This window comes from Cololabis saira, chromosome 18 (genome assembly GCF_033807715.1).
Source record: "Cololabis saira isolate AMF1-May2022 chromosome 18, fColSai1.1, whole genome shotgun sequence".
NCBI classification, from domain to species: domain Eukaryota; kingdom Metazoa; phylum Chordata; class Actinopteri; order Beloniformes; family Belonidae; genus Cololabis; species Cololabis saira.
The window spans coordinates 4016925-4040637 of NC_084604.1; the positions used below are offsets into that span (position 1 = coordinate 4016925).

General features: G+C 48.1%; 2 protein-coding genes across 6 annotated transcripts in view; both read right to left on the minus strand.

The window, feature by feature from the left end:
- tnfaip2a (tumor necrosis factor, alpha-induced protein 2a) overlaps positions 1-13054 on the minus strand; it is a 30384-nt gene extending 17330 nt beyond the window's left edge. The window contains exons 1-7 of the mRNA XM_061707494.1: positions 13009-13054; positions 8112-8210; positions 5335-5774; positions 4572-4783; positions 2807-2921; positions 1444-1566; positions 1271-1365 (exon numbers count right to left, since the gene is read on the minus strand). Of these exons, the coding sequence (XP_061563478.1) occupies positions 1271-1365; positions 1444-1566; positions 2807-2921; positions 4572-4783; positions 5335-5774; positions 8112-8210; positions 13009-13054 (1130 nt within the window). The remainder of the gene's footprint in view (positions 1-1270; positions 1366-1443; positions 1567-2806; positions 2922-4571; positions 4784-5334; positions 5775-8111; positions 8211-13008) is intronic.
- A 4452-nt stretch (positions 13055-17506) lies between these two features.
- The window catches only part of cep170bb (centrosomal protein 170Bb), a 46782-nt gene continuing 40575 nt past the window's right edge, over positions 17507-23713 (minus strand). For all 5 annotated transcript variants that reach the window (XM_061746626.1, XM_061746628.1, XM_061746629.1 and 2 more), the window contains one exon: positions 17507-22876. In XM_061746626.1, the coding sequence (XP_061602610.1) occupies positions 22611-22876 (266 nt within the window). In that variant the 3' untranslated portion in view covers positions 17507-22610. The remainder of the gene's footprint in view (positions 22877-23713) is intronic.

Sequence of the window (23713 nt, forward strand, 5' to 3'; positions counted from 1 at the left end):
ATAGTTAGTGTTTAGTAAACCTCTAGCTGGTGTTGGTAAATCTCTAGGTAGTGTAAACTTTAGTGTGTCAGAGTCGCTCCTGTAGTTTCTTGTGCTGGCCCCCCCTTCTCCTCCCTTTTCTCTCTTTTGTCCATGTTGCAGCATCCTTTGCCGGACACCGGAACCTGCAGGTGGTCGTGGGTGGCTTGTAGCTTGCATTACGGAGCACAAGTCTTTCCCTGACCCTGCACCCCAAACTGGGACTTGCTGATTGGGCCGGAGCTTCGGGAGCTGCATGCTGGCCTGCGGTCCCCACCCCTGGTCATCCCGTTGCTGGCCCCCCCTTCTCCTCCCTTTTCTCTCTTTTGTCCTGCAGGTGGTCGTGGGTGGCTTGTAGCTTGCATTACGGAGCACAAGTCTTTCCCTGACCCTGCACCCCAACCTGGGACTTGCTGATTGGGCCGGAGCTTCGGGAGCTGCGTGCTGGCCTGCGGTCCCCACCCCTGGTCATCTCGTTGCTGGCCCCCCCTTCTCCTCCCTTTTCTCTCTTTTGTCCTGCAGGTGGTCGTGGGTGGCTTGTAGCTTGCATTACGGAGCACAAGTCTTTCCCCGACCCTGCACCCCAACCTGGGACTTGCTGATTGGGCCGGAGCTTCGGGAGCTGCGTGCCGGCCTGCGGTCCCCACCCCTGGTCATCCCGTTGCTGCTTCCACCTGCCTGCTGTGCTGTTGCCGTCCCTGACCCACCAGTCTGGCCCTCGGCAGGAGGGTCCCCCCTTATGAGCCTGGTCCTGCTCAAGGTTTCTTCCCTCCTAAAGGGGAGTTTTTCCTTGCCACTGTTTGGCTTAAGGTTTTTCTCCCACTAGGGGAGTTTTTACCTGCCATTGTTTATGTAATAACTGCTCGGGGGTCATGTTCTGGGTATGGGTCTCTGTAAAGCGTCTAGAGACAACTCTGTTGTATTAGATGCTATATAAATAAAATTGAATTGAATTGAATTGAATTGACCAGACTCTCATCCTGGACCAGACTCTCATCCTGGTCCAGACTCTCATCCTGGACCAGACTCTCATCCTGGTCCAGACTCTCATCCTGGACCAGACTCTCATCCTGGACCAGACTCTCATGCTGGACCAGACTCATGCTGGACCAGACTCATCCTGGACCAGACTCTCATCCTGGACCAGACTCTCATCCTGGACCAGACTCTCATCCTGGACCAGACTCATCCTGGACCAGACTGTCATCCTGGTCCAGACTCCCGTGCCTCCTGGTCTCTGCGTGTGCTGTACCTGTTGAGGAAGGTCTCCAGGTGACCGCTGAGCCCCTGAGCCTTGTTCTGGTCTTTGATGGCACAGTTGAACCCCGTCCTGGATTCCTGCATCACCTGAAAGAGCAGCAGGACATGGTGGTCAGCTCCAGTCCCGGTCCCGGTCCCAGGCCCCTCTCACCTGTCCTGGCTCACCATTATGACCTCCATGGCCAGCGGGTTGAAGTAGTACCCATCGATGAGCTCCGGCGCCCCCCCGCCGCACCAGCTCTCCTCCTCCTTCCTCAGAGCCCTGTTCAGCCACAACTCCACTTTGTCCTGAAGGAGACATTATTCAGACGTCTTAGATTGGTTCAGACGGGGATCCTCACGCCTGGCGCTCAGGAGACTCTCCTGCTTGTTGGAGATGCTGCTCTACACCACCACACCTGATGTGAGGACGGGGTCACCTTCACATGAGTCCACTGTTGTTATGTCAGGTTCTCTATTGCCGCTTTTCCACTAGTACCTACTCAGCCCGGCTCGGCTCGGCTCCACTCGGTTTGGTTCTTTTCCACTAGGGGTCTAACGTGCTGAGTAGATACTTTTTCTGTATCTATTCTGCCGAGGTTCTAAGCAGCTGAGTCGGCTGTATCTGACATCATCACACTACAGGCCACCGATTGGTCGAGGGGTTGGCCCAATCGCATAATCGAGTACGTCACATCAGCTTACCCCGCCTACTTCTGATTTGGGTATTTAAAAGAAACGAGGGCAAGGTGAGTCGAGTCGGGCTGAGTAGGTACTAATGGAAAAGCGCCAAGCGGGTTGAGTTGGGCTGTATCTTACGTCATCACACTACAGGCCACCGATTGGTCGGGGGGTTGGAGTCAGATGTCTGAGTGAGGATGTGACATCAGCGAAAGAGCGACTGACCGCGGCTTCTTGTTCATTTTATTTGACAGGCAATGGCAGCAAAAGTCTGTTTCTGATCCAACTCTGAGATGCAGATGTTCATAAACCTGGTGCTGAGGAGAGAATTAAAAAGGAATCTAGAGGAGATAAGGAACGACCAGATCCACCAGGAACTCTGTCTCTTCATAGCTGCTCACGGCTCCAGCTGACTTTTCAGCAGCGCAGAGACAAACGAACAAAATTAAAAAGCGTAGCTGCTTGAAGCTTCTGTCACTGTCATTTATTAACTTGATATGGAACACAAGCCACAGATCCAGCAGCACATCTATCATCTCCTCCAGGTTCTACATCTTTAGTGTTGTCCTCTCCGTTTAGATACACAATCAAATACGTCACAGCAGCTTCACTCCAACCTCCTACTTCTGATCCAGGTGCTGAATTGTAGTGGAAAAGAAACCAGGCCGAGTTGAGTCGAGCTGAGATGAGATGAGTAGAGCTGAGTAGGTACTAGTACAAAAGCGCCATATGAGTCTGAGGTCTTCCTGGCGTTGTGTGTTTGATAGTCTGGTCTGGTTCTGGTTCACAACTGAAGCTGGCGTGGCAGGTACAGCAGAGCAACATCTCCAGCGTGCAGGACCAGGAAGAAGACAAGCTCTGGTCTCACCTGTTTGTGGGTCATGAACTGCTCCTCCAGCCGGTCTAGGTGGTCCTGCTGCAGCAGAGGACCCAGACGGTCCACATCTACCTGTCCGTCCAAGTCTCCGTGCTTCAGGACCTGTCTGAGGAGTCAGGACAACCACACACGATCGTTGTCAGGACAACCACACATGATCGTTGTCAGGGCAACCACACATGATCATTGTCAGGACAACCACACATGATCGTTGTCACGGCAACAGATTTGTCCTGTTACCAGGATTCAATCACAAGAGAGCAGGTGTAGGCGTGTCCTCATCTACGTAGGCGTTAGAGATGCACCGATCGATCGACAACCGATCGGTATCGGCCGATAATGGCCCTATCTGTTTTGATCAGCGTTCTCAAAATAATAGTTCAAAGCAGGCCGATCCGATGATGTTTACAACAACATCCACCCTCTGCTAAGGGGGCGTGGCCGGCCTCGCCGGTATGGCAGTTTTACAATGTCCGAATACGACAACAGATTTGCAGTTTGCAAAGTGTGTGCAAAGGAAATAGTCCGAGGAGGAATGTTATAAAAGAATTTCAACACAACGAAGCTGATAGGACATTTGAAAGTTTCTCATCAAGGAGTATATTGACTTTCCAAAGTTGGCTGCCGCTAAGGCAGAGAAAGAGAAGGAGTGTCCAGCAATGCTGCTAACTCACCTGTAACAGAGACTTATAAACGACAGCAGCAACAGCAAGAAAAATAAAGAACTACATTGTAAGGTAATGGATTCATATACTTTGATCATCAGCTGTTTGTCGTTGTAGAAGACATCGGGTTTAAACGCGTCGTTAGCTGCTTGGATCCTGGTACGTGCTGCCGGGATCCAAGCCGGGTGTCATAAATATTTCACTGATGAATATCCGCCAGAGTTATACCAGACTATATACAGTCCTAACCCTTACGCAGAACGACAGTCGTGTCAGTCGCTTCCCGAGTGAGTTCTAGTGTGAGAGTTTTGCTTCACTCACAATAGTTTCCCCACACGCGGTGGATGCTAGCGCTAAAGCTTTCACAAAGCTTAATAATTCATAATACATTTTTTATTTTAAGATTGAATTCCTTTTTCCACAGTTTATAGTTTACATTTTTTATCAACTTTTATCAATTCTGGACCAGAGTGAAATATCTACTGTTGTCTGTGTTGGTGCACATGTTGTACATAATTATTACCACAAGAAAGCTTAAGCTAGTAAGCTACACTTACTCTTTGTCTCAGTCCAAGTGTCTCTAAGAGTCTCTAGAGGGTGAAATATTGCATATTGCCTCAGCCTGAAATAAAACAGACAATTCATGATACTTATCTTTTCGACTAATTTTTATACCTAATAATACAATGTCATTGTTGTGTACATGAGACAACAATATTGACAAATTTATGGATTTCACGCTGTGATCTGCAATATCGGGATCGGCAGATACTGATTTTGGTGATCGTGACCGGCCCCCAAAAGATCTCTACGTAAGCGTGTCCTCATCCATGTAGACGTGTTCTCATCTATGTAGGTGTGTCATCATTCAGTTCAATTCAATTGTATTTATATAACGTCTATTACGTCTATAACAGAAGTCGTCTCTAGGATCTTTCCAGAGACCCAGAACAGAGTTTACCATGGCAACATGATTGACTACCGTGTGTGTGTGTGTGTGTGTGTGTGTGTGTGTGTGTGTGTGTGTGTGTGTGTGTGTGTGTGTGTGTGTGTGTGTGTGTGTGTGTGTGTGTGTGTGCAGGCGCACTCACTCCTGGTACTCCTGGTTGACCCACAGCAGCACGTAGCTGCCCTCGTCCGCCTCCAGCTCAGAAGCAGCAAGCTCAGAGAGCCGCCGGGAGAAGGTGTGATGGTAGAGTCCCGCGTACGTGTTCAGAACGTCCATCTCCGGGGGGTAGCAGTCCCTCACCGTCCTCGCCACGGCCAGCAGGTCCTCCCTCACAGACAGCCCCATGCGATACACCTGACCGGATCAAACCAGAGGAGGTTCTCAGCCACACATCCAGAACATCCCCCGCAGGAGGTGCATCGTCCCTGATGAGGCATTTTGACACCGTGGCTGACGTGAAACTCCAGCTTCCTACCCCCTGCAGGGCTCACACCTTTGAACAGACTTGAACCACGGGAATGCCATATGACCAAGTTCCTGACTGATATGTTAATACCAACCCATTTGGCCACAGACTTGAATCACGAGAACACCCTATGGGGTGATTTACAACTTAGTGACAGTCATGCCAAATGCCCGATAACGGCATTTGGCCACAGATCACATCTGACTGTAAATTGCTTTTTGTCTCTCACTCGGCTTGTTTATTCCTGCCTTTTGTGCTTTGAACTTACTGTATAAAAGTCATGATTTCAAACCATTCGTGTTCAGCACCCCAACCCAGACACGCTCTGCGTAGGTCTGCTCACCGCCAGCTTATTGAATAAAACTCACTACACCACAGCGGACATCTGAACTGGATTTTATATTATTCTTCAACATCCCGGAGGACGGAGGGGACTCACCTGGATCTTCACAGGCTTGGACAGCTGATGGCCACCTCTGGACTCGTCCTCTGCCGCCGTCTTCAGTCTGTCCTCCACCATCTCCTGCAGCAGTGTGTTGTGATGGCTGAGAAACTTCATAGGACGCCATGGAGGAACGTGGTCCTCCCCTGTCCACCGCCGGTCCTGCTTCTCCTGCTGCTGGATGCAGGCCACGGCGCTACGCAGGGCCTCCAGGTGCTCCGCTGAGGAGGGGCAGGAGGTGAAGGTGTTGCTGACGGCCCCCCAGACCTGGACTCTCAGAGCAGTGAAGTCCTCCTGCAGCTGCTCTGTGTCCTCCTCACTAGGAGCCTCCCGGCTGAAGAGCTGCTCCTCCCGGAGGATCAGCCTCCTGCTGCTCGTCTGCAGCTCGCCCTCCTCCAGCGGCTCCTTCATCTGCTTCTCACCCTGCAGCTTACCACCTGAAGAAGAACACAGCCACCGTCACGGGGACCTCAGACCCTCAGACCATCAGACCCTCAGACCCTCAGACCCTCAGACCCTCAGACCATCAGACCATCAGAAAATGCATTTTTTTATATAAGTAACAGTCCTGGGCATTGCTCTCTCTACCAACCCCGGGAGGTCCTGCACTGAGCTCAGGTCTCCTCCTTAACCTGAGGAGTGAGCAGGCCGCATCTTTTCACCAGACAGGGTGGGGCTTCTGCGGCCGGACGTAGCGCGTGGAAGGATCATGTCATGTTTTTGTGAGGGTAGCTCACATTGCTACCCAAGGGAACACGGGGAGAACATGCAAACTCCACACAGAAAGGCCCTTTCACCAACCCCACCCAGGGTGTGGGCACTGAAGTCATGGGGGAACTAACACGCACTTCAGCGAACCCAGGACCTTCTTGCTGTGAGACGGCTGCACTACCAGCTGCGCCACCATGCCCCCTACAAAACCTTATACCTGTGACTGAATTTAAAGCTCTGATGAAAACAGTGGAGTTCAGACTGTCTGTATGCAAGCGTTTAATGAATTTAATGAATTTCTATAATTATTATTCTATAATCCGATTTCTATAATAATAATATAATAAACTAACAATAATAATAATAATAATAATAATAATAATAATAATAATAATAATAATAATAATAATAATAATAATAATAATAACCATCTTTGTATAGTAATAATATCAATAAATTATTACATTTTGTTGTCCTGCCAATGGAGGCCCAAATCCTCCATTCTCACCGACACAGACGCACACTCACGCACCGTTTCCCCCTCCCCGGGGGGGGGTCCACCACCGCCAGAAGGCACCCCAGGCTGCGCGGCGAGCCCCGCCAGGCCCGGGCATCGCGACCCGCCCGTCCCAGGCCGGCAAGGGATCGCGGGTGATGTGGGCCCCCCTCCTGACCCTGGTGTTGAGTGCATGTAATTAATGCAATAAAAACATGGAGGGGGAGGTCAGGGTATCATGCTGACAATGACCCCCCCCCCCCTCCAGAACTAAGTATCCTTGTTAAATGTATTTATTAAATGTTGAATGTGCAGTGTCTACAGTATTATTAAAGCCGTGAGGCGGGGAGTACCGGGCCATGCGGGAAAATGTCCCCCACGCCCTGGACCCCCCGCCCCTTCGCCTATGTGCGTATGAATCATGTAGGGGGGGCAGGAGGGGGAGCGGAGGCCGAAGCCAGGAGGCAGGGCCAGTAGAGCCGGCCCTGGAAAGACGCCCACGCTCCCCCACCGGCCGTCCAAAAAAATAACACTCTTAACAACAACACTAACTGGGGGGCGGGGCTTACCAACAGTGAAATGGGTCATCTGACAGAGCCAATGTTGTGCTGCTATAGGTCTAAAAAGCTAAAAAAACTGAAGCAACATTTGAACCGTGAGAAAGTCATCCTGAGGTCCTGCTGCTGGAGGTAGATCCACAACTGCAGAAATCCACATACGTCCTTTAAGCTTCATTCAATAAATACTGGATGATAAAAATGTTCTATGCTTTTTTTACATGAAACCCGCGACCATCAGATGGATCTCAAGACATGAAAGATCCTAGTGTTCGTTTGTCTGGTGCACCATAAGAAAACCAGTGAACAGAATCAAATGTTAATACAAGCTTTTATTATATCATGCACAATATTTTCCAGCAGAAGGCGCACTTTTCTCAAACCACATAGGTAGGAGAGAAATGCACACTGTGGTCATCGATACAGTCATATTTATACTGAAAAACGGAGGTGTTTTGTACGTTATAGGTGTGGATGTCAAACCTTATGCTGTAACAATGCACCTTTCAATAATAATGTCTACGTCATACTGCTGCACCTTTCATTTTGTTTAAATTGTATATGTTAATAAGAGCGGCCATTTACCTGTTGCCTATTTACTCTACAGTGAGCGAAAATAACCGTGTCAAATTCCATGTCTTGTTTAACTTGACTTGGCCAAATAAACATGATTCTGATTCTGTGGAGACATCTGTGGGGAAAAAAAACCCAAACATGTCACACTTTCAGTCATATATATCTTGCTGATTGTTTTTTACTTGAGATGCTAACTCAGCAAATACCTAAGATCACTAAAACCTTGAGCAAAACGGGATGGAACCTATCAGTTTTAAAACATCCGTTTCTCTTCATTGTCTTCACCTAAAGAAGAACTCAGCAAAACAGATAGTCCTACAAACCAGGATGTTGTCCTGCATTAAGAGCAACCACCAGTGTAGAATCTTATAGAAAAGCCCGTCATAGGCTTAACCTTAAACAATTTCATAAAATCCTAACAGACGTGTTCTTACCTCTGCGGTGCCGCTGCAGCCTGACGTTGCTCCAGAGGTCTGGACAGCACCTGAGCCCGGACAGACTCCACCCGCCTCCTCCAGGGGCCTCCCCATCACCTGCTCCACACCCACACACATCACGTCACCTTTTCCACCTGCGGCAGGCAGCGTAACTCGAGACGTGAAGGTATAGCTCAAAACTCCTTGACATCGATAACAAATGTACCTTTTGTAAAACTGAACCTGAAAGTGTAACTCACCTGTTTTATGGTTGCTCATATAGCAGCACATTTTGGAAAGAACTTGAGAGCTATATACTATGTAAAACAACACATAAAATCAACATTGAAGGGAAGAACATTATTACCTATTTTGAATTCAAAGTCAGTTCGAAGTCAATCTTTATATTTTATTAGGAAATTTTCACATACATAAACGTAAACTCCAAAACTCTTCTCCATTATTTAAGTTGTTTTCGATTGAAGTTGATTATTATCTCAAGTCTCTTAAGTTAATTACAAATAGGAAATGTATATCAATGATGATGATGATCATTAAGCTGTCACAAATATAATTCTCATTTTATGTGAGATATTATGAAGTCTGTCACACCAAGGTTTTGTTTCTTTTATGTATTTCTTTTTTTTTCTTTTTCTTTCTTTATTTTATTTTATTTATTTATTTTTCTAATTGTCTTGTTGTTGTTGATGATGCATGACTGTGCTCTGTGCCGCTGATGTTGGACAGGTTGTGAACTGAAATGACTGATTGTTGTACATTGTTTGTATATTGCAAACCTTCAATAAAACATCAAAGGTGGAAAAAAAACAATAAAACTTGAGACGTGAAGGTCCGCCTTCATCATCCTCATCATCCTCAGAGTCACGCACCCACTCAATACAAGTGCCTACGTCACACAGACCACATCGGCCAGCTCAGTGGATCGGCCATCAAAGATCCTCTATACAGAAGATCACATTACCGTTTCTGCCAATGGTATGAAATGGTATCCACTTCCTGTCTCCTAAGTGGCGTGGTCGCCCCTCTCCCCACATCGTTTTGGAAGTGTTGTGAACGTGATACAGTACAACTTTAATATTTGGAAGTGTTGTGAAATGAGATTGCCAAATCTCACGAGAGTGTGTTGCTCAGACAGAGACAAGTCTCAAACAAAGTTCATTTTCTCCTAATCTGTCGGTCTGAAAATTGCCATTTTGGTGTCAGAATGTTCAGAAGGTTTGTGGCTTTTGAAAAATGGGTCCCATATTTACTTAGGTTACTATGGGGCGAAGGGATTGGTAATAATCTGTGTTCACGTTCACTTTTCCCATAGGACTCAATAGACTCAGGACCTGCTGTTAGTCTCCCAACCCTCCGGGACACCTAGGCGCATTTTACGCGCTTTTCACTTTTCATTTTTGGATAATTTTGGCTGAGTTCATCCATATGGCATGAATTTTGGTGAGATTGTGTATTTTTATATGATCTTTTAATTTCCAGCTCAGCTCCTACAGTAAGTCTAAAATACACTCGTTATGAACAATTGTTACACTCTGACCCCTTCGCGCAAAAATGCGCGCCATTGAAACCCATTCAAACTTCAATTTTTGATCTCGCTTCCATTAAAGCATAATAAATGCATTTTATTATATCTAGGTGTCAATCGGGTCTTTTGCCTTGGAATTGATCATATTTACTACTCTGAACAAAGATTACCTCATTTTTACCATATTTGGCATATGTTGAAAAAACATGCTATTTCCACTGGATGGCACCGTCACAATTCACCCCTCCCCCTCCCTTAATGTGTGTGTGTGTGTATGTGTGCATGTACAGTTAGTATATGGGTGTTTGTGTGTGTGTGTGTGTGTGTGTTTGTGTGTGTGTGGTGTGTGTGTGTGTGTGTGACCTTATGACATTATGAGCAAAGGCTTTCAAGTGCCACTGTTTTCATTCATTCACATCGTTTTTGTGCAGAAGTTTAAAGCCCCTCTAAGATTATTTTGTATAAATGCACACCACACACACCTACACAAGAGGTCCATAAACACAAATAAATCCAAACATGGGGCATTTTGAATCACATGAAAGGTGCAGCCATAGAGAGAATCATGCTTTTTGTTGAGTCGTTTACACAGCTGCGACTGCAGCCAAAGTTTATAAAAATGCAACCTGTGGAACTAGTCATTTCTTATTTGGCAAGATGGAGAGAGCCTATTGAGTGCACAACGCTTTGGACATAGCGATGGAGTCTGATTCTGATCGCGGGCAAGAGGAATCTGACACAGAGAACACAGATACTACAGACGAGGAACCGGTGTCTGAATCGTCTTCTGAGAGCTTTGATGTGTCCTCTGACAGTGAGGAAGAAGAGACTTCCAGAAGTGGGGAAATTCAGTGGCAGTGAAATTTGCTTTCATCCTTTGGACCACTGTGGATCCCTCATGGCAACGGGGAAAAAGTTAGCGGAGGAGGCTGTTCATTGAGGAGCTGGGGAAGACTCTTGTGGCTCCACAAATGGCAAGGAGACGCCACCTCCCCGCACACCAGCTGCTGCGGCCTTGGTGTTGGTGCTGAACTCAAAGGAGACCCAGGTCTAAGCTCAAGTGCAAGCCCATCCCCACACACCACCCAGAGGAGGAGGCAGTGTGTTTTGAGCACCAGCAACAAACTCCTACGTGTACTCCACCTGCAGAAAGTGCGACAGTCCCATCTGCAAGGAGCACTACCAAATTGTTTGCAGCTCCTGCCTCACCTGAACTGACTCACACACACACACACACACAGACGCACACACACACACACACACACACACACACACACACACAGTCTCTTTCTCTCTGTCACAATTTTGTTGCTGTTATTGAATGTTATTGAATGTTATTTAGTCAGTTTTGATGTTCCTGGCTCACTGTTCCCGGTTCATTGTTCATTGTTTCACTTCTGGGTAAAAAAGTATGTGTTATAGCTACCTTTTGAAATGGATAAAAAATAATAATGCATGAAGATCAATGTTGCTGCTCTGTGTTCCCTGTGTTGTTCATCTAAAAACATGGCATCATGACAAAAACCTGGCATTTAAAGGGTTAAATCTTTAAAAAATCATGAATATTTGATATCAATACTTAGGTCAGATATTGGTGAAAGAAATTAGCTCAATTAAAGTAGAATATAATATTAATGTATAATATGTTTTATAGCTACCTTATGAAAAGCGCGTTTTCTGCGCGAAGGGGTCAAAGTGTAACTATTTGACACTGCACAAAAAATAATAATGCATGAAAATCAATGTTGCTACTCATCATTGACATATCCCAGGCTGTAATAACCCAAAACAAAAAAATCTACTTTACATGTAGTATATTGAAAATAATTCAATTTTTCTGTTTTTTTTCATCTAAAAACATGGTGGCATCGTGACAAAAACCTGGCATTTAAAGGGTTAAATCTTTAAAAAATCATGAATATTTGATATCAATACTTAGGTCAGATATTGGTGAAAGAAATTAGCTCAATTAAAGTAGAATATAATATTTATGTATAATATGTTTTATAGCTACCTTTATGAAAAGCGCGTTTTTTGCACGAAGGGGTCAAAGTGTAACTATTTGACACTGCACAAAAAATAATAATGCATGAAAATCAATGTTGCTACTCATCATTGACACATCCCAGGCTGTAATAACCCAAAACAAAAAAATCTACTTTGCATGTAGTATATTGAAAATAATTCAATTTTTCTGTTTTTTTCATCTAAAAACATGGTGGCATCGTGACAAAAACCTGGCATTTAAAGGGTTAAATCTTTAAAAAATCATGAATATTTGATATCAATACTTAGGTCAGATATTGGTGAAAGAAATTAGCTCAATTAAAGTAGAATATAATATTAATGTATAATATGTTTTATAGCTACCTTATGAAAAGCGCGTTTTCTGCGCGAAGGGGTCAGAGTGTAACAATTATTAAAGGTGTCCCGGAGGGTTAAAGGGGCAGTGGGGAAACCCACGTGACACAGATACAGGAAACACAACCGGAGTGGGGGGTAGAGTTTACAATAAAACGTCTCTGGCTCAGTATTTCCGGTGGGAGGGGCATCAGCACCCACAACAACGCCCAGGGGTTTCTCCATCCATCCATCCATCCCTCCATCCCTCCACCCTTCTGCCTCATCCTCATCTGTGTTTGTTTGTGGGTGGGTGTGTCTCTCAGAACCAGAACCAGAGCGAGAACCAGACCCAGAAATAGGACCAGAACCAGTTTAATAATGTTCTGAGGGGACACACGTGCCAGAGCGGAAATAAAGGCAAAGCAAACTCTAATATTAATCTAATCACATGTAATATACAGGACTGTCTCAGAGAATTAGAATATTGTGATAAAGTTCTTTATTTTCTGTAATGCAATTGAAAAAACAAAAATGTCATATATTCTGGATTAATTACAAATCAACTGAAATATTGCAAGCCTTTTATTATTTTAATATTGCTGATTATGGCTTACAGTTTAAGATTAAGATTCCCAGAATATTCTAATTTTTTGAGATAGGATATTTGAGTTTTCTTAAGCTGTAAGACATGATCAGCAATATTAAAATAATAAAAGGCTTGCAATATTTCAGTTGATTTGTAATGAATCCAGAATGTATGACATTTTTGCATTACAGAAAATAAAGGACTTTATCACAATATTCTAATTTTATGAGACAGTCCTGTACAAGACAAGCAGCGGCAGAAATGTGACAAGTAAACCAAAACCAAACCCTGGTCCTACCCCGATCGTTCAGCAGCAACAGATGGATCTGACAGCAGCCTCGGACCCCCGGACCTGTCAGATCTGAGTGTGTGTGTGTGTGTGTGTGTGTGTGTGTGTGTGTGTGTGTGTGTGTGTGTGTTATCCTTAATCCTGCACTCACCTGCTTTGAACTGCAGACACTTGCAGGGATGAAACAGCGTGGACATCTTTAAAACCTCTGAAACCAGGACCAGGATCAGTGAGAGAGCAGCTGCTGTCTGACTCCTCCTCAGAGCATCTCCTCCTACTCCTCTTTTCAAACACTTTCACTTTCTCTCAGCTCAGCTGCAGTGCGTCACTTAACACCCAGCTGCCGGCTCCTCCTCTTCATCGTACCCTTCCTCTTCATTTAATCTGAGTGGGTGTGTCTGTGTGATGTCACTGCTGCCTGAAGTTCTGATCAGTGATGACTGAAGTGAAGGGAAACTGATGATCAGTTTGTGATGAAAACAGAAACAACAAAAACAGAAACTTCCAGTTAAGAGAAGAGTTTGACAACTGCATTTCCTCCACTAAGCACTAGGGGTTGACCCCTGTTAACTGAACTAAGGGATGGCTGTAGTTAAGATTTGAAGGATTCAGGCAGGAAGTTTAGCAGAGCAGCCTGATGCAGATGTTTTCTGCTGCTAACCAGGACCAACCAGAGAACATCACCCCAACACCTCTGGCAGGAGCAGGACCTTCTGGTCCAGTGGATCATTTCAGGACCTTCTAAAAATGACTCACAAAAGCTATGCGCGGCGGTGGGGTGGAACCATTCGCAGGTGTCTATGTCTTATTTTGTCAGTATGAATGGAGGAATGTTGGACCATTTCCCTCTCCGCCCGGGGCTTCCGGCGGCGCCGGGGGCGCCCGTGGAGGTAGGGTTTGGCCCTGGCCCAGCTCGGAGGGCCGGCCCCCGTCAAGTGGATGGCCGGTGAGGGAGCGTGGGCGTCCTTCCAGGGCCGGCTCTGCTGGTCCTGCCTCCTTGCTTCGGCCTCTGCTCCCCCTCCTTCCCCCCCTTACATGACTCATACGCACATAGGCAGGGGCGGGGGTCCGGGTCGTGGGGGGCATTGTCCCACATGGCCCGGTACTCCCCGCCTCACGGTTTTATTTCAGGACCTTCTAAAAATGACTCACAAAAGCTATGCTAGGACCCAATGTCCAATTCAGCAGACCGAGTGACAGACCAGTTTCAGTTCTGCTAGTCCTGGTTTCGTTTCTATGAGTCCTGGTTCCATCTACACTAGTACTGGTTCCATCTGTACTAGTCCTTGTTTCATCTCTACTAGTCCTGGTCTCACCTCTACTAGTCCTGGTTTCATCTCTACTAGTCCTGGTCTCACCTCTACTAGTCCTATTTCCATATCTACTAGTCCTGGTTTATCTCCAGTAGTCCTCATCTCACCTCTACAAGTCCTGGTTCCACTTCTACTAGTCCTTATCTCACCTCTACTAGTCCTAGTTCCATATCTACTAGTCCTGGGTTATCTCCAGTAGTCCTCATTTCACCTCTACTAGTCCTGGTCTCAACTCTACTAGTCCTAGTTCCATCTCTACTAGTCCTGGTTCCACCTCTACTAGTCCTGGTCTAATCCTCTACTAGTCCTGGTTCCACCTCTACTAGTCCTGGTTTCACCTCTACTAGTCCTGGTTCCACCTCTACTAGTCCTGGTCTAATCCTCTACTAGTCCTGGTTCCACCTCTACAAGTTCTGGTTCCACCTCTACTAGTCCTGGTTCCACCTCTACTAGTCCTGGTCTAATCCTCTACTAGTCCTGGTTCCACCTCTACTAGTCCTGGTTTCACCTCTACTAATCCTGGTCTAATCCTCTACTAGTCCTGGTCTCATCTCTACTAGTCCTGGTTCCACCTCTACTAGTCCTGGTTCCACCTCTACTAGTCCTGGTCTAATCCTCTACTAGTCCTGGTTCCACCTCTACTAGTCCTGGTTTCACCTCTACTAGTCCTGGTCTCACCTCTACTAGTCCTGGTCTCACCTCTACTAGTCCTGGTTCCACCTCTACTAGTCCTGGTCTCACTACTGTCCTCGAGGTTCATCGTTGTGCACATTTCCGATGTCTCGCTGCATCATCAGACCTTGTTCTCCAGGTCTGCACAAGTCTGTCATGGGGATGAGGGAAACATGTAAAACATGCTGGACAGTGACCCTGGAGGACCAGGGTTCCCCACCCCTGTTCTACAGTCTATGATCACACCATTACTCACTTTCGCTGAGTAACCGGAACCAGTACTAGTGGTCGTGTGACTCCAGTTGTGGCATCCCTCCATTGAACTCCAGTCCGTTTATAATGAGTTTCAAGGCCTTAATATAAAAATGGGCTGGTACCCCCCCCCCCCCTCTCTGTCTGAACCTCTTCATGTTTGTACCCGGTCAGAGAGCTGAGGTTGTGCAGTCACAACGTTTTACACTCTTTCCAGCTGAGCTTGAAAACCTGTTGGCAATGTTGAAGAATAATACAAAGTCCAGTTCAGGAGTCCGCTGTGGGGTGAGAGATTTTATTCAGCCGGCGGTCAGCAGACCTACACAGACGCAGTATCTTGGTTGGTGTGCTGACCTCGAGTGATTTTGTAACAAGCTTTTTATACAAGAACAAACGGCAGGAATAAACAAGTCAGTGAGAGACAGTCAGAGGTGTGATCTTTCGTCAGGAAGTCCATATATGGTCTTGTCTCTGCAGGGGCTGGAAGTCGGATCCACTCCCCCGGTGCCTGTCTCAGCAGGGATGCAAGACGCAGGAACTGGCGTGACAATGTCTAGAGCATTGAATGAGACTGGCGCTGCCTGCAAGTCCTCGTCCCGGCAGGGGTCCTCAGGAGCTGGAACTTGCATGACAATGCGCTGCCTGCAAGTCCTCGTCCCGGCAGGGGTCCTCAGGAACTGGAACTTGCATGTCAAATGTCTTGAGGGGGATATGAGGCTGGAGCCATCTGCAAGGCGTCGTGTCCCTGCAGGGGTTACGTGCTGTTGGAATGCTTCATCAGCAACCTCACAGGAGTTGTCAGATGCCATCGCGGAAGAAAAGAGAAAGGGCCGTCACGGACAAGGACGAGGCCAGAAGATGATTCTTAAACAAATCAAAACAGGTTCTGATTGGATCAATGAACTGTTCAGTTTTAAACCGTGAGCATCCTCAAGGTTATTGTTCTTCCTGTTCACAGCTCCATCAGACAAACAAAAAGGCAGCTGTGGCAGAGTGGAGGAGCTGCAGCCACTCAGGCTGACGGGGCACAGGTGTGGCCCGTCAACCTCATCACCCTGCCAGCCTTATAAAGAGGACTGAGGAGCCAGACTGAGGCTGAGGCTGTGGGAGAAGGTGCAGGAGCACGTGTGTTGGTGTCTCTGGTGGTGATTATAATAAAAAAGGTTCTGCACTGAAGCTCCGTGTCTCTCCATCCTGACGGTCGGGCCCCCGTGGCACTCACACTGCTACACTGGCACCCAACGTGGGGCCCGACGGGATGGACAAGGGAGGCACGGAGCGGGCCCTGGACGCGCTCACCCAGGCCATGGCGGACCTGACCGCCCTGCTCCGGGACCAGGGCGAGCATCAGCTCGCTGTGCTAGCGGCGCTGATGCCCGCGGATCGACCCACCCCTGCGCCCCGCTTGAGGTTCACCGCAGCAGCGCGGGAGGGGCTGGCGGCGCCGCAGCTGAGAGGCCGGGAGGCAGAAGCTGCGGGCCGCCAAGCGACTGCTCCCGAGACGGCGGGGCCGACGGAGCGACCCATCCCGGCTCCACGCCTGAGGTTTGCCGTGGCAGCGCTGGCGGCGCTGCAGCCGACCGGCCGTGAGGCAGTCGCTGCAGGCCGCCAGGCGACGGCTCCTGGGATGGAGTCGGAGTCGGAGGCGGAGTCGGAGGCGGAGTCGGAGGCGGAGTCGGAGGCGGAGTCGGAGGCGGAGTCGGATGCGATGGCGGAGTCGGCTGCAGAGGTGGAGGCGGACCAGCAGGGCGGCGTGACGGAGGAGGCGGTCCTGGACACGCCAGCTCCAGACCAGGGCTGCGCCGTGGAGGAGGCGGTCCTGGAGGCGGACCAGCGGCCGACGCGGGTCCGCGTCACGGAGGATGGGGTGGTCCTGGATGCACCGTCTGACCCAAGGCCACCATGGGCCCGGTACCGAGAGCGGCGTTATCGGCGGTCGGCCCGTCGCCGAGGACGGCCGCCCGACCGTTCCCGTTGGTAGGCCGCCCGGCCGTTTGAACCAGGAAGGCCCGGGGCGCAGACGGCGGTTCCGGGCTTCCTCTCTCGCTCCGCGGGGGGGAGTAGGCTCGGCCGGACGGACCCCGGCGCGAGTTTGGCATTGGGGGTGTGTGGCAGAGTGGAGGAGCTGCAGCCACTCAGGCTTACGGGGCACAGGTGTGGCCCGTCAACCTCATCACCCTGCCAGCCTTATAAAGAGGACTGAGGAGCCAGACTGAGGCTGAGGCTGTGGGAGAAGGTGCAGGAGCACGTGTGTTGGTGTCTCTGGTGGTGATTATAATAAAAAGGGTTCTGCACTGAAGCTCCGTGTCTCTCCATCCTGTCGGACGGGCCCCCGTGGCACTCACACTGCTACAGCAGCTTTACAAACATGATGCTGAGAAGAACCACCACCGAAGTTCACCAGGATGTGCATGAAATCAGTTTATTACAAATGACATGGTGATACAAACAAATCCTGCTGATGATGAACAGGCGAGTTCAGAAAGGTGTAAACCACAGAAACGTAATAAATAATCCATGAGAAACACGCAGCCGTCTGCGGGACCATCATGTGGTCAAACGCATAAAAAAGGAGACAAACAGACTCGTACATGTTTGGTTTGCTTCGTCTATTCAGCTCGTTTGTTCACAGTCGCATGCACTGTAACGAAACACCAAACCTAAGTAGCCCAAATGACCAATCAGCTGTAGCAGCAGCAGTTACATCATCACAGCAACGGCCAATCACATTTGTGTTGGGGGCAGGTGATAAATCAATACATTCTCAGCAGCTGCAGAGCACAAAATGATCGAAGACATGAAATCAAAAAGTGCACATTTGGTGATTTAGCCTCAAACTGTCACCTGCCTCAAGCTACAGGAAACATGCATCTTACAAAATAAAAGTCTAAGATATTTGTTTTTTTACCAGCCAAAACACTTGAAAGAAACAGTTCAGTGAAACCCTCGTTCGTTTGTCTTTTTGATGACATGATGTGTCTGACGTCCACAACCGAGTTAGCCTAGCTTAGCACAAAGGCTGCATACAGCATTGAACTTAGATAGATAAACACAATCATTCAGTATCCAACAACCTCTGACACCTGACGCTGTGTGACATGGAGCAAAAGTAGCGAAGCAGGGGCTTTAGAAGTCCGCTGTCTGGATATGAACATAAATGAATTGGTGAGGTTCCACAGGGCTCCACCCTGGAGACCCTGATGCTCATCTCTATGTTAAGTTCAGAAATCAGGACTTGTCCTGGACAGTGTTTTGGGATAATCTTTTTCCATTTTGAGATCGATCTGGAAATAGATAAACATAGGTAGAAAACAAATAGGAGTTTTAACTCCACACTTATGTCCAACCTCTGTTTTATTTTTCTAAAGTTCTTTAAAAAACTAAATGAATACATAATTTACAGAAAAATAACTCGTTTGAAGAGTTTTAGTGATGATTCAGATCACATCATGGTGAGGAACCAGAGCTGGTGAAAGTTTCCAACAATCTGCTGCTGGTGTCAGACCAGACACCAGTCTTTTGGTCTTCAGTCTGGTGTGTGTACCTGTTAATGACCGGCACATCAGGTCTGGGGTCTACCGGGACCAGTACAGACTGGTCTGGGGTCTACCGGGACCAGTACAGACTGGTCTGGGGTCTACCAGGACCAGTACAGACTGGTCTGAGGTCTACCGGGACCAGTACAGACTGGTCTGAGGTCTACCGGGACCAGTACAGACTGGTCTGGGGTCTACCGGGACCAGTACAGACTGGTCTGGGGTCTACTGGGACCATTACAGACTGGTCTGGGGTCTATGGGGACCAGTACAGACTGGTCTGGGGTCTATGGGGACCAGTACAGACTGGTCTGAGGTCTACTGGGACCAGTACAGACTGGTCTGGGGTCTATGGGGACCAGTACAGACTGGTCTGAGGTCTACCGGGACCAGTACAGACTGGTCTGGGGTCTACCGGGACCAGTACAGACTGGTCTGAGGTCTACCGGGACCAGTACAGACTGGTCTGAGGTCTACTGGGACCAGTACAGACTGGTCTGAGGTCTACCGGGACCAGTACAGACTGGTCTGAGGTCTACCGGGACCAGTACAGACTGGTCTGAGGTCTACTGGGACCAGTACAGACTGGTCTGGGGTCTACCGGGACCAGTACAGACTGGTCTGAGGTCTACTGGGACCAGTACAGACTGGTCTGAGGTCTACCGGGACCAGTACAGACTGGTCTGAGGTCTACTGGGACCAGTACAGACTGGTCTGAGGTCTACCGGGACCAGTACAGACTGGTCTGAGGTCTACTGGGACCAGTACAGACTGGTCTGGGGTCTATGGGGACCAGTACAGACTGGTCTGGGGTCTACCGGGACCAGTACAGACTGGTCTGGGGTCTACCGGGACCATTACAGACTGGTCTGAGGTCTACTGGGACCAGTACAGACTGGTCTGGGGTCTATGGGGACCTTAGTCTTTAAAGCTCCATTCAGGATAAAGCTGATGGTAAAGGTTGACTCAGGGGTCAGGAACCATCTTTTCAGTTATGCTGTCCCATGATGCACTGGGCTCTCTTCTTTTTCTGATTAGTTTAGAGTTTAGAGTGTAAATCTCACTATTATAAGAACTAACGTTAGGTTTCTTCAGCACTGGTTTAGCATGAACTAACTCACAGCTGTTAGAAGGTCAGTTTTTCTCCCTGATACCATCATGCAAACAGTTTCTTCTTGTTTTTCCGGTCTTGTGCGCTAGGCTAAGCTAACCCTCCGTGATCAGTAGGGTATTGAGCAGGAGGGTTTCACTGAGCATGCCCCACCTCTGCTTTATCTGTCCGGTGCTGTCTTCACCAGCTCTCTGTTGCTTCGATGCAAAGACACAACATAACGCAGATTTCAACTCAACACACAGCGACTACAACACAGCCAGCGGCACACACACACACACACACACACACACACACACAAGAACACACACACATCCTACGCGGCTACTTCCTGGTCCAGCGGTCTCCGGGCAGGAGGTGCTTCTGTCAGGTAAATCTCTAAATACTTATTTCATATAGCACTTTTCTAAGTCTGGGAGGTACATCAGGTTTATGTGAATTCAGAATCAACCTGGACGCCAGTCGTCACCCTTGAAAGTAGAGCAACCAAAACGAAGCTAACACTAAGAAGTCATGGCCCACATCTTCCGTCAGAGTGGGGGGGGGCTGTTCCTGTTCAGGGCACCAGCTATAAATATTGTGTAGCCACTAAATCCAATATTTCGGTGCTACTGGCTGCTGATTGTTTGTTTTGGCGTGTACTGTAAGTCGTGTAAGACTACTGGGCCCTGCAGTACACCAGCCCACCATGGCAGGTTTCAACTGCACTAGACTTGGTTTAAGTTCTAACCAATACTAACTGGTCCTGGTTTCAGATCTACTGGTCCTGGTTTCAGTTCTGTTAGCCCTGGTTTCAGTTCTAGTCCTGGTTTCAGTTCTACTAGTCCTGGTTTCAGTTCTAGTCCTGGTTTCAGTTCTAGTCCTGGTTTCAGTTCTAGTCCTGGTTTCAGTTCTACTAGTCCTGGTTTCAGTTCTACTAGTCCTGGTTTCAGTTCTAGTCCTGGTTTCAGTTCTAGTCCTGGTTTCAGTTCTACTAGTCCTGGTTTCAGTTCTACTAGTCCTGGTTTCAGTTCTACTAGTCCTGGTTTCAATTCTAGTCCTGGTTTCATCTCTAGTCCTGGTTTCAGTTCTAGTCCTGGTTTCAGTTCTAGTCCTGGTTTCAGTTCTAGTCCCGGTTTCAGCTCTAGTCCTGGTTGCAGGTCTGGTTTCAGATGTTGCTTGGGTTGTGACACTGACATCGGGGCTCTTTACACTACAAGTAAAACAAGATGTGGGGGGGTATCTGGTTGGTGTCAGTTGTGATGAAATCACAAGTTAGCGTACTTTGCGTCTCTGCAGCAGCGTTGGTGACCAGTGGGACGTTGATCAAGGGTAGAAGGATCTCAACGTCATTTATCAAAAGCACGTCGGTCACGACTGCCAGACTGGGTTTCACTCATCAGTTAGAAAGACGAAGCGTTCAACGACCACGGAGAGTCCATCCATTTGGCGTCTTGCTGATTTGTTTGGGATAAACAGATATTTCCTCCAACATTCATCCAACCTGAAGAAGCTTCACATTAAAAGACAGCAAAGCAACCTGAGCGCTGCAGGTCAAGCTCACAAACATTCAGCCGTGTTACGCCCAGAGGCGTGGACGCAGAACTTGGCCATGGACACAAAAGTACAACTTTGTCTTGATAAATACACAGAACTCCAGCGTGTACCTTCAGATCAAAGACAGCAGTTCACGAGGGCACAGGTTCACCCAGTTTGGTCCGGTCAGCCCACGTGACGGGGTGCTGGAGCAGCTGCTGGTTCTTGTAGCTTTAAAAAGGTTTGTTGTGCGACATGGGAGCAGCTGGTTACACTACAGCCTCGCGATGATCTAAATCCTACCGACACAGATGGAACGTTTGTTCTGAAGGGTTTCAGCGCATCCACACCGCCGCCAGGTTTCTACGGGCCGGACTGGTCCAGCACCTCAGCACCGGCTGAGCCCGGGCCTCCAGCCCAGTTGTGAATGATTTTATATGATTGCGTGTGCTTGTGTGCTGTCTCGATCAGACTTATGGGGATGTGGATTGTGCTGCTTGCATTTGTCCCACAAAGCCGTGCACAAAGGAACCAGAGGGGCAGTTCAGGTCCGGTTGTCTTCCTGACAAACGTGCTGGAGTGAAAATGAAGAAAGTAAAACAACATTGCTGACTGTTGCCATGTCTGGTGGGGTCTGTGTTTCCCTCTGATCAACATCTCTGGAGTCAGAAGCGTTTGGGAGGGACCGTCACACAGTGGGACCGAGAACTGGGGTCCTCTTCCAGAGTGGGAACAGTACACAGCAGCTTCCATTGCAGTCTTGGTGGCCGCACCTTTTCAAACATCTGCGGCCAAAGCTTTCAAGGCAAAGCTCCTTATAGCGGAGCCGGCCACATCTGAGGGATTTCTGGACGTCATTGTCCATGACTCTAAAACTTCTGATGCATTATGTGAGTAAGACCTCTAGTTGACCCGCTGCCTCATCACCAAGGACACAGTTCCTACAGAAAAGACAATGGGATTCTTTTTGGTACATCATGGAGATGCAGAAAAGGTTTTTTTCTTCAAAATGTTCATGTTTTGAATCACCAGAAAAATCCCATCAAATCACCTGCAAGCTCATATATAATTCTAGCAGTTTTTGTGAAATTGATGTCTTTCCAGTTTGCGCATTTTCTATTTGTAAATCAAACTTGCGCAATTTTAATGGTAATGGAAATGCCCCTACTAAGAGTCCAGGGTGCAATGCATTGTGGGACAGTGAAAGCCAAAATAAGCCACACCTTGACGAATGGAAGAGTTGGGGTTAACCTACACGTCTGACCGGTTCTGAGTTTAAGTCCGATCCCAACTCATCCGATCTGTCGGCAGTGTGGATGGACGTTTTCCGTCCAGAGGTGCTACGGTGGCCTGCTCAGGCCATGTGTGGGCCGCCGTGTGGGCCGCCGCGTGGGCTGCCGTGTGGGCCGCCGTGTGGGCCGCCGTGTGGGCCGCCGTGTGGGCCGCCGTGTGGGCCGCCGTCGGGCCCACGAGGCGCTCGCTTGGTGCCTTCGTTGGCGTTGGAGGTTCGGGGTTTGGTGGCCTTCTTCTCCTTGGAGGACGGTCGGGCCTGAGGGACGGGCGGCGTCACCATGGCTGCAGCCTGAAGACCAGTGGCAGGCTCCACAATGGTGTTTATGACTACGGAGAGAAAAGCAACACACAAACACACACGTCAAGCTGGATCAGGGTAACACCGGGAATGTACAGACGAGGAAACGTTGGACGATGGGGATACAAAAATAAGGCATATTTCATGTGTTTTCTCAGCAACTTAATTTAATTTGCTAATATACATTCATTGGTGCATTTTAGACCTGTAACACGATTTTTTGTGGTGCTTTTTAGTACTAAGGAACAAAAAGAAGCTCTAGTCTACTGAGCAGAATATCATGAAACCATTCCAAGAATCTGGAAGAATGTTGGTGTGTAAAAGACAAGGGAAGAAGTTTAAGCTGGACAGCCTAACCCCTCAGACAACACTGCACCAAGAACCATCATTCATCAACAGCTGATAGAATCACACCAACAATATTGAACTATTATCAATATCAACAGAAATACACTGACTAATGACACTTAAGACTTTGCTGTAGAAAAAGGAGCCTTACATCTACCAGGACTAACATCTTTAGACTCAGAGTAATCTGGGGTGGACCATCGCCATGGAAACATGGACTGTACTACCCGAGAAGTACCACAAGGCTCTGTATGAGGACCTCTTCTTTAATTCTACATGCTTACACTCAGTCTTTTCTGGTGTGAGAGGAAAATTCAAGAGTTAAATCAGTCAAAGGTTTATTATTAGATATTGATGTGAGTATGCTGTAAAATGGCAACTGAGCCATCAGTAATCTCCGCCCCTAAAACCCAGATGAGCCGGTAGCTTTTGAACGTCAGTTCCACAGGGACCAGAACTCGGACATCTGCAGTCTTCAGCTCCACAGAAAAACCCTGAAGGTCCTGAACTCTGATCTG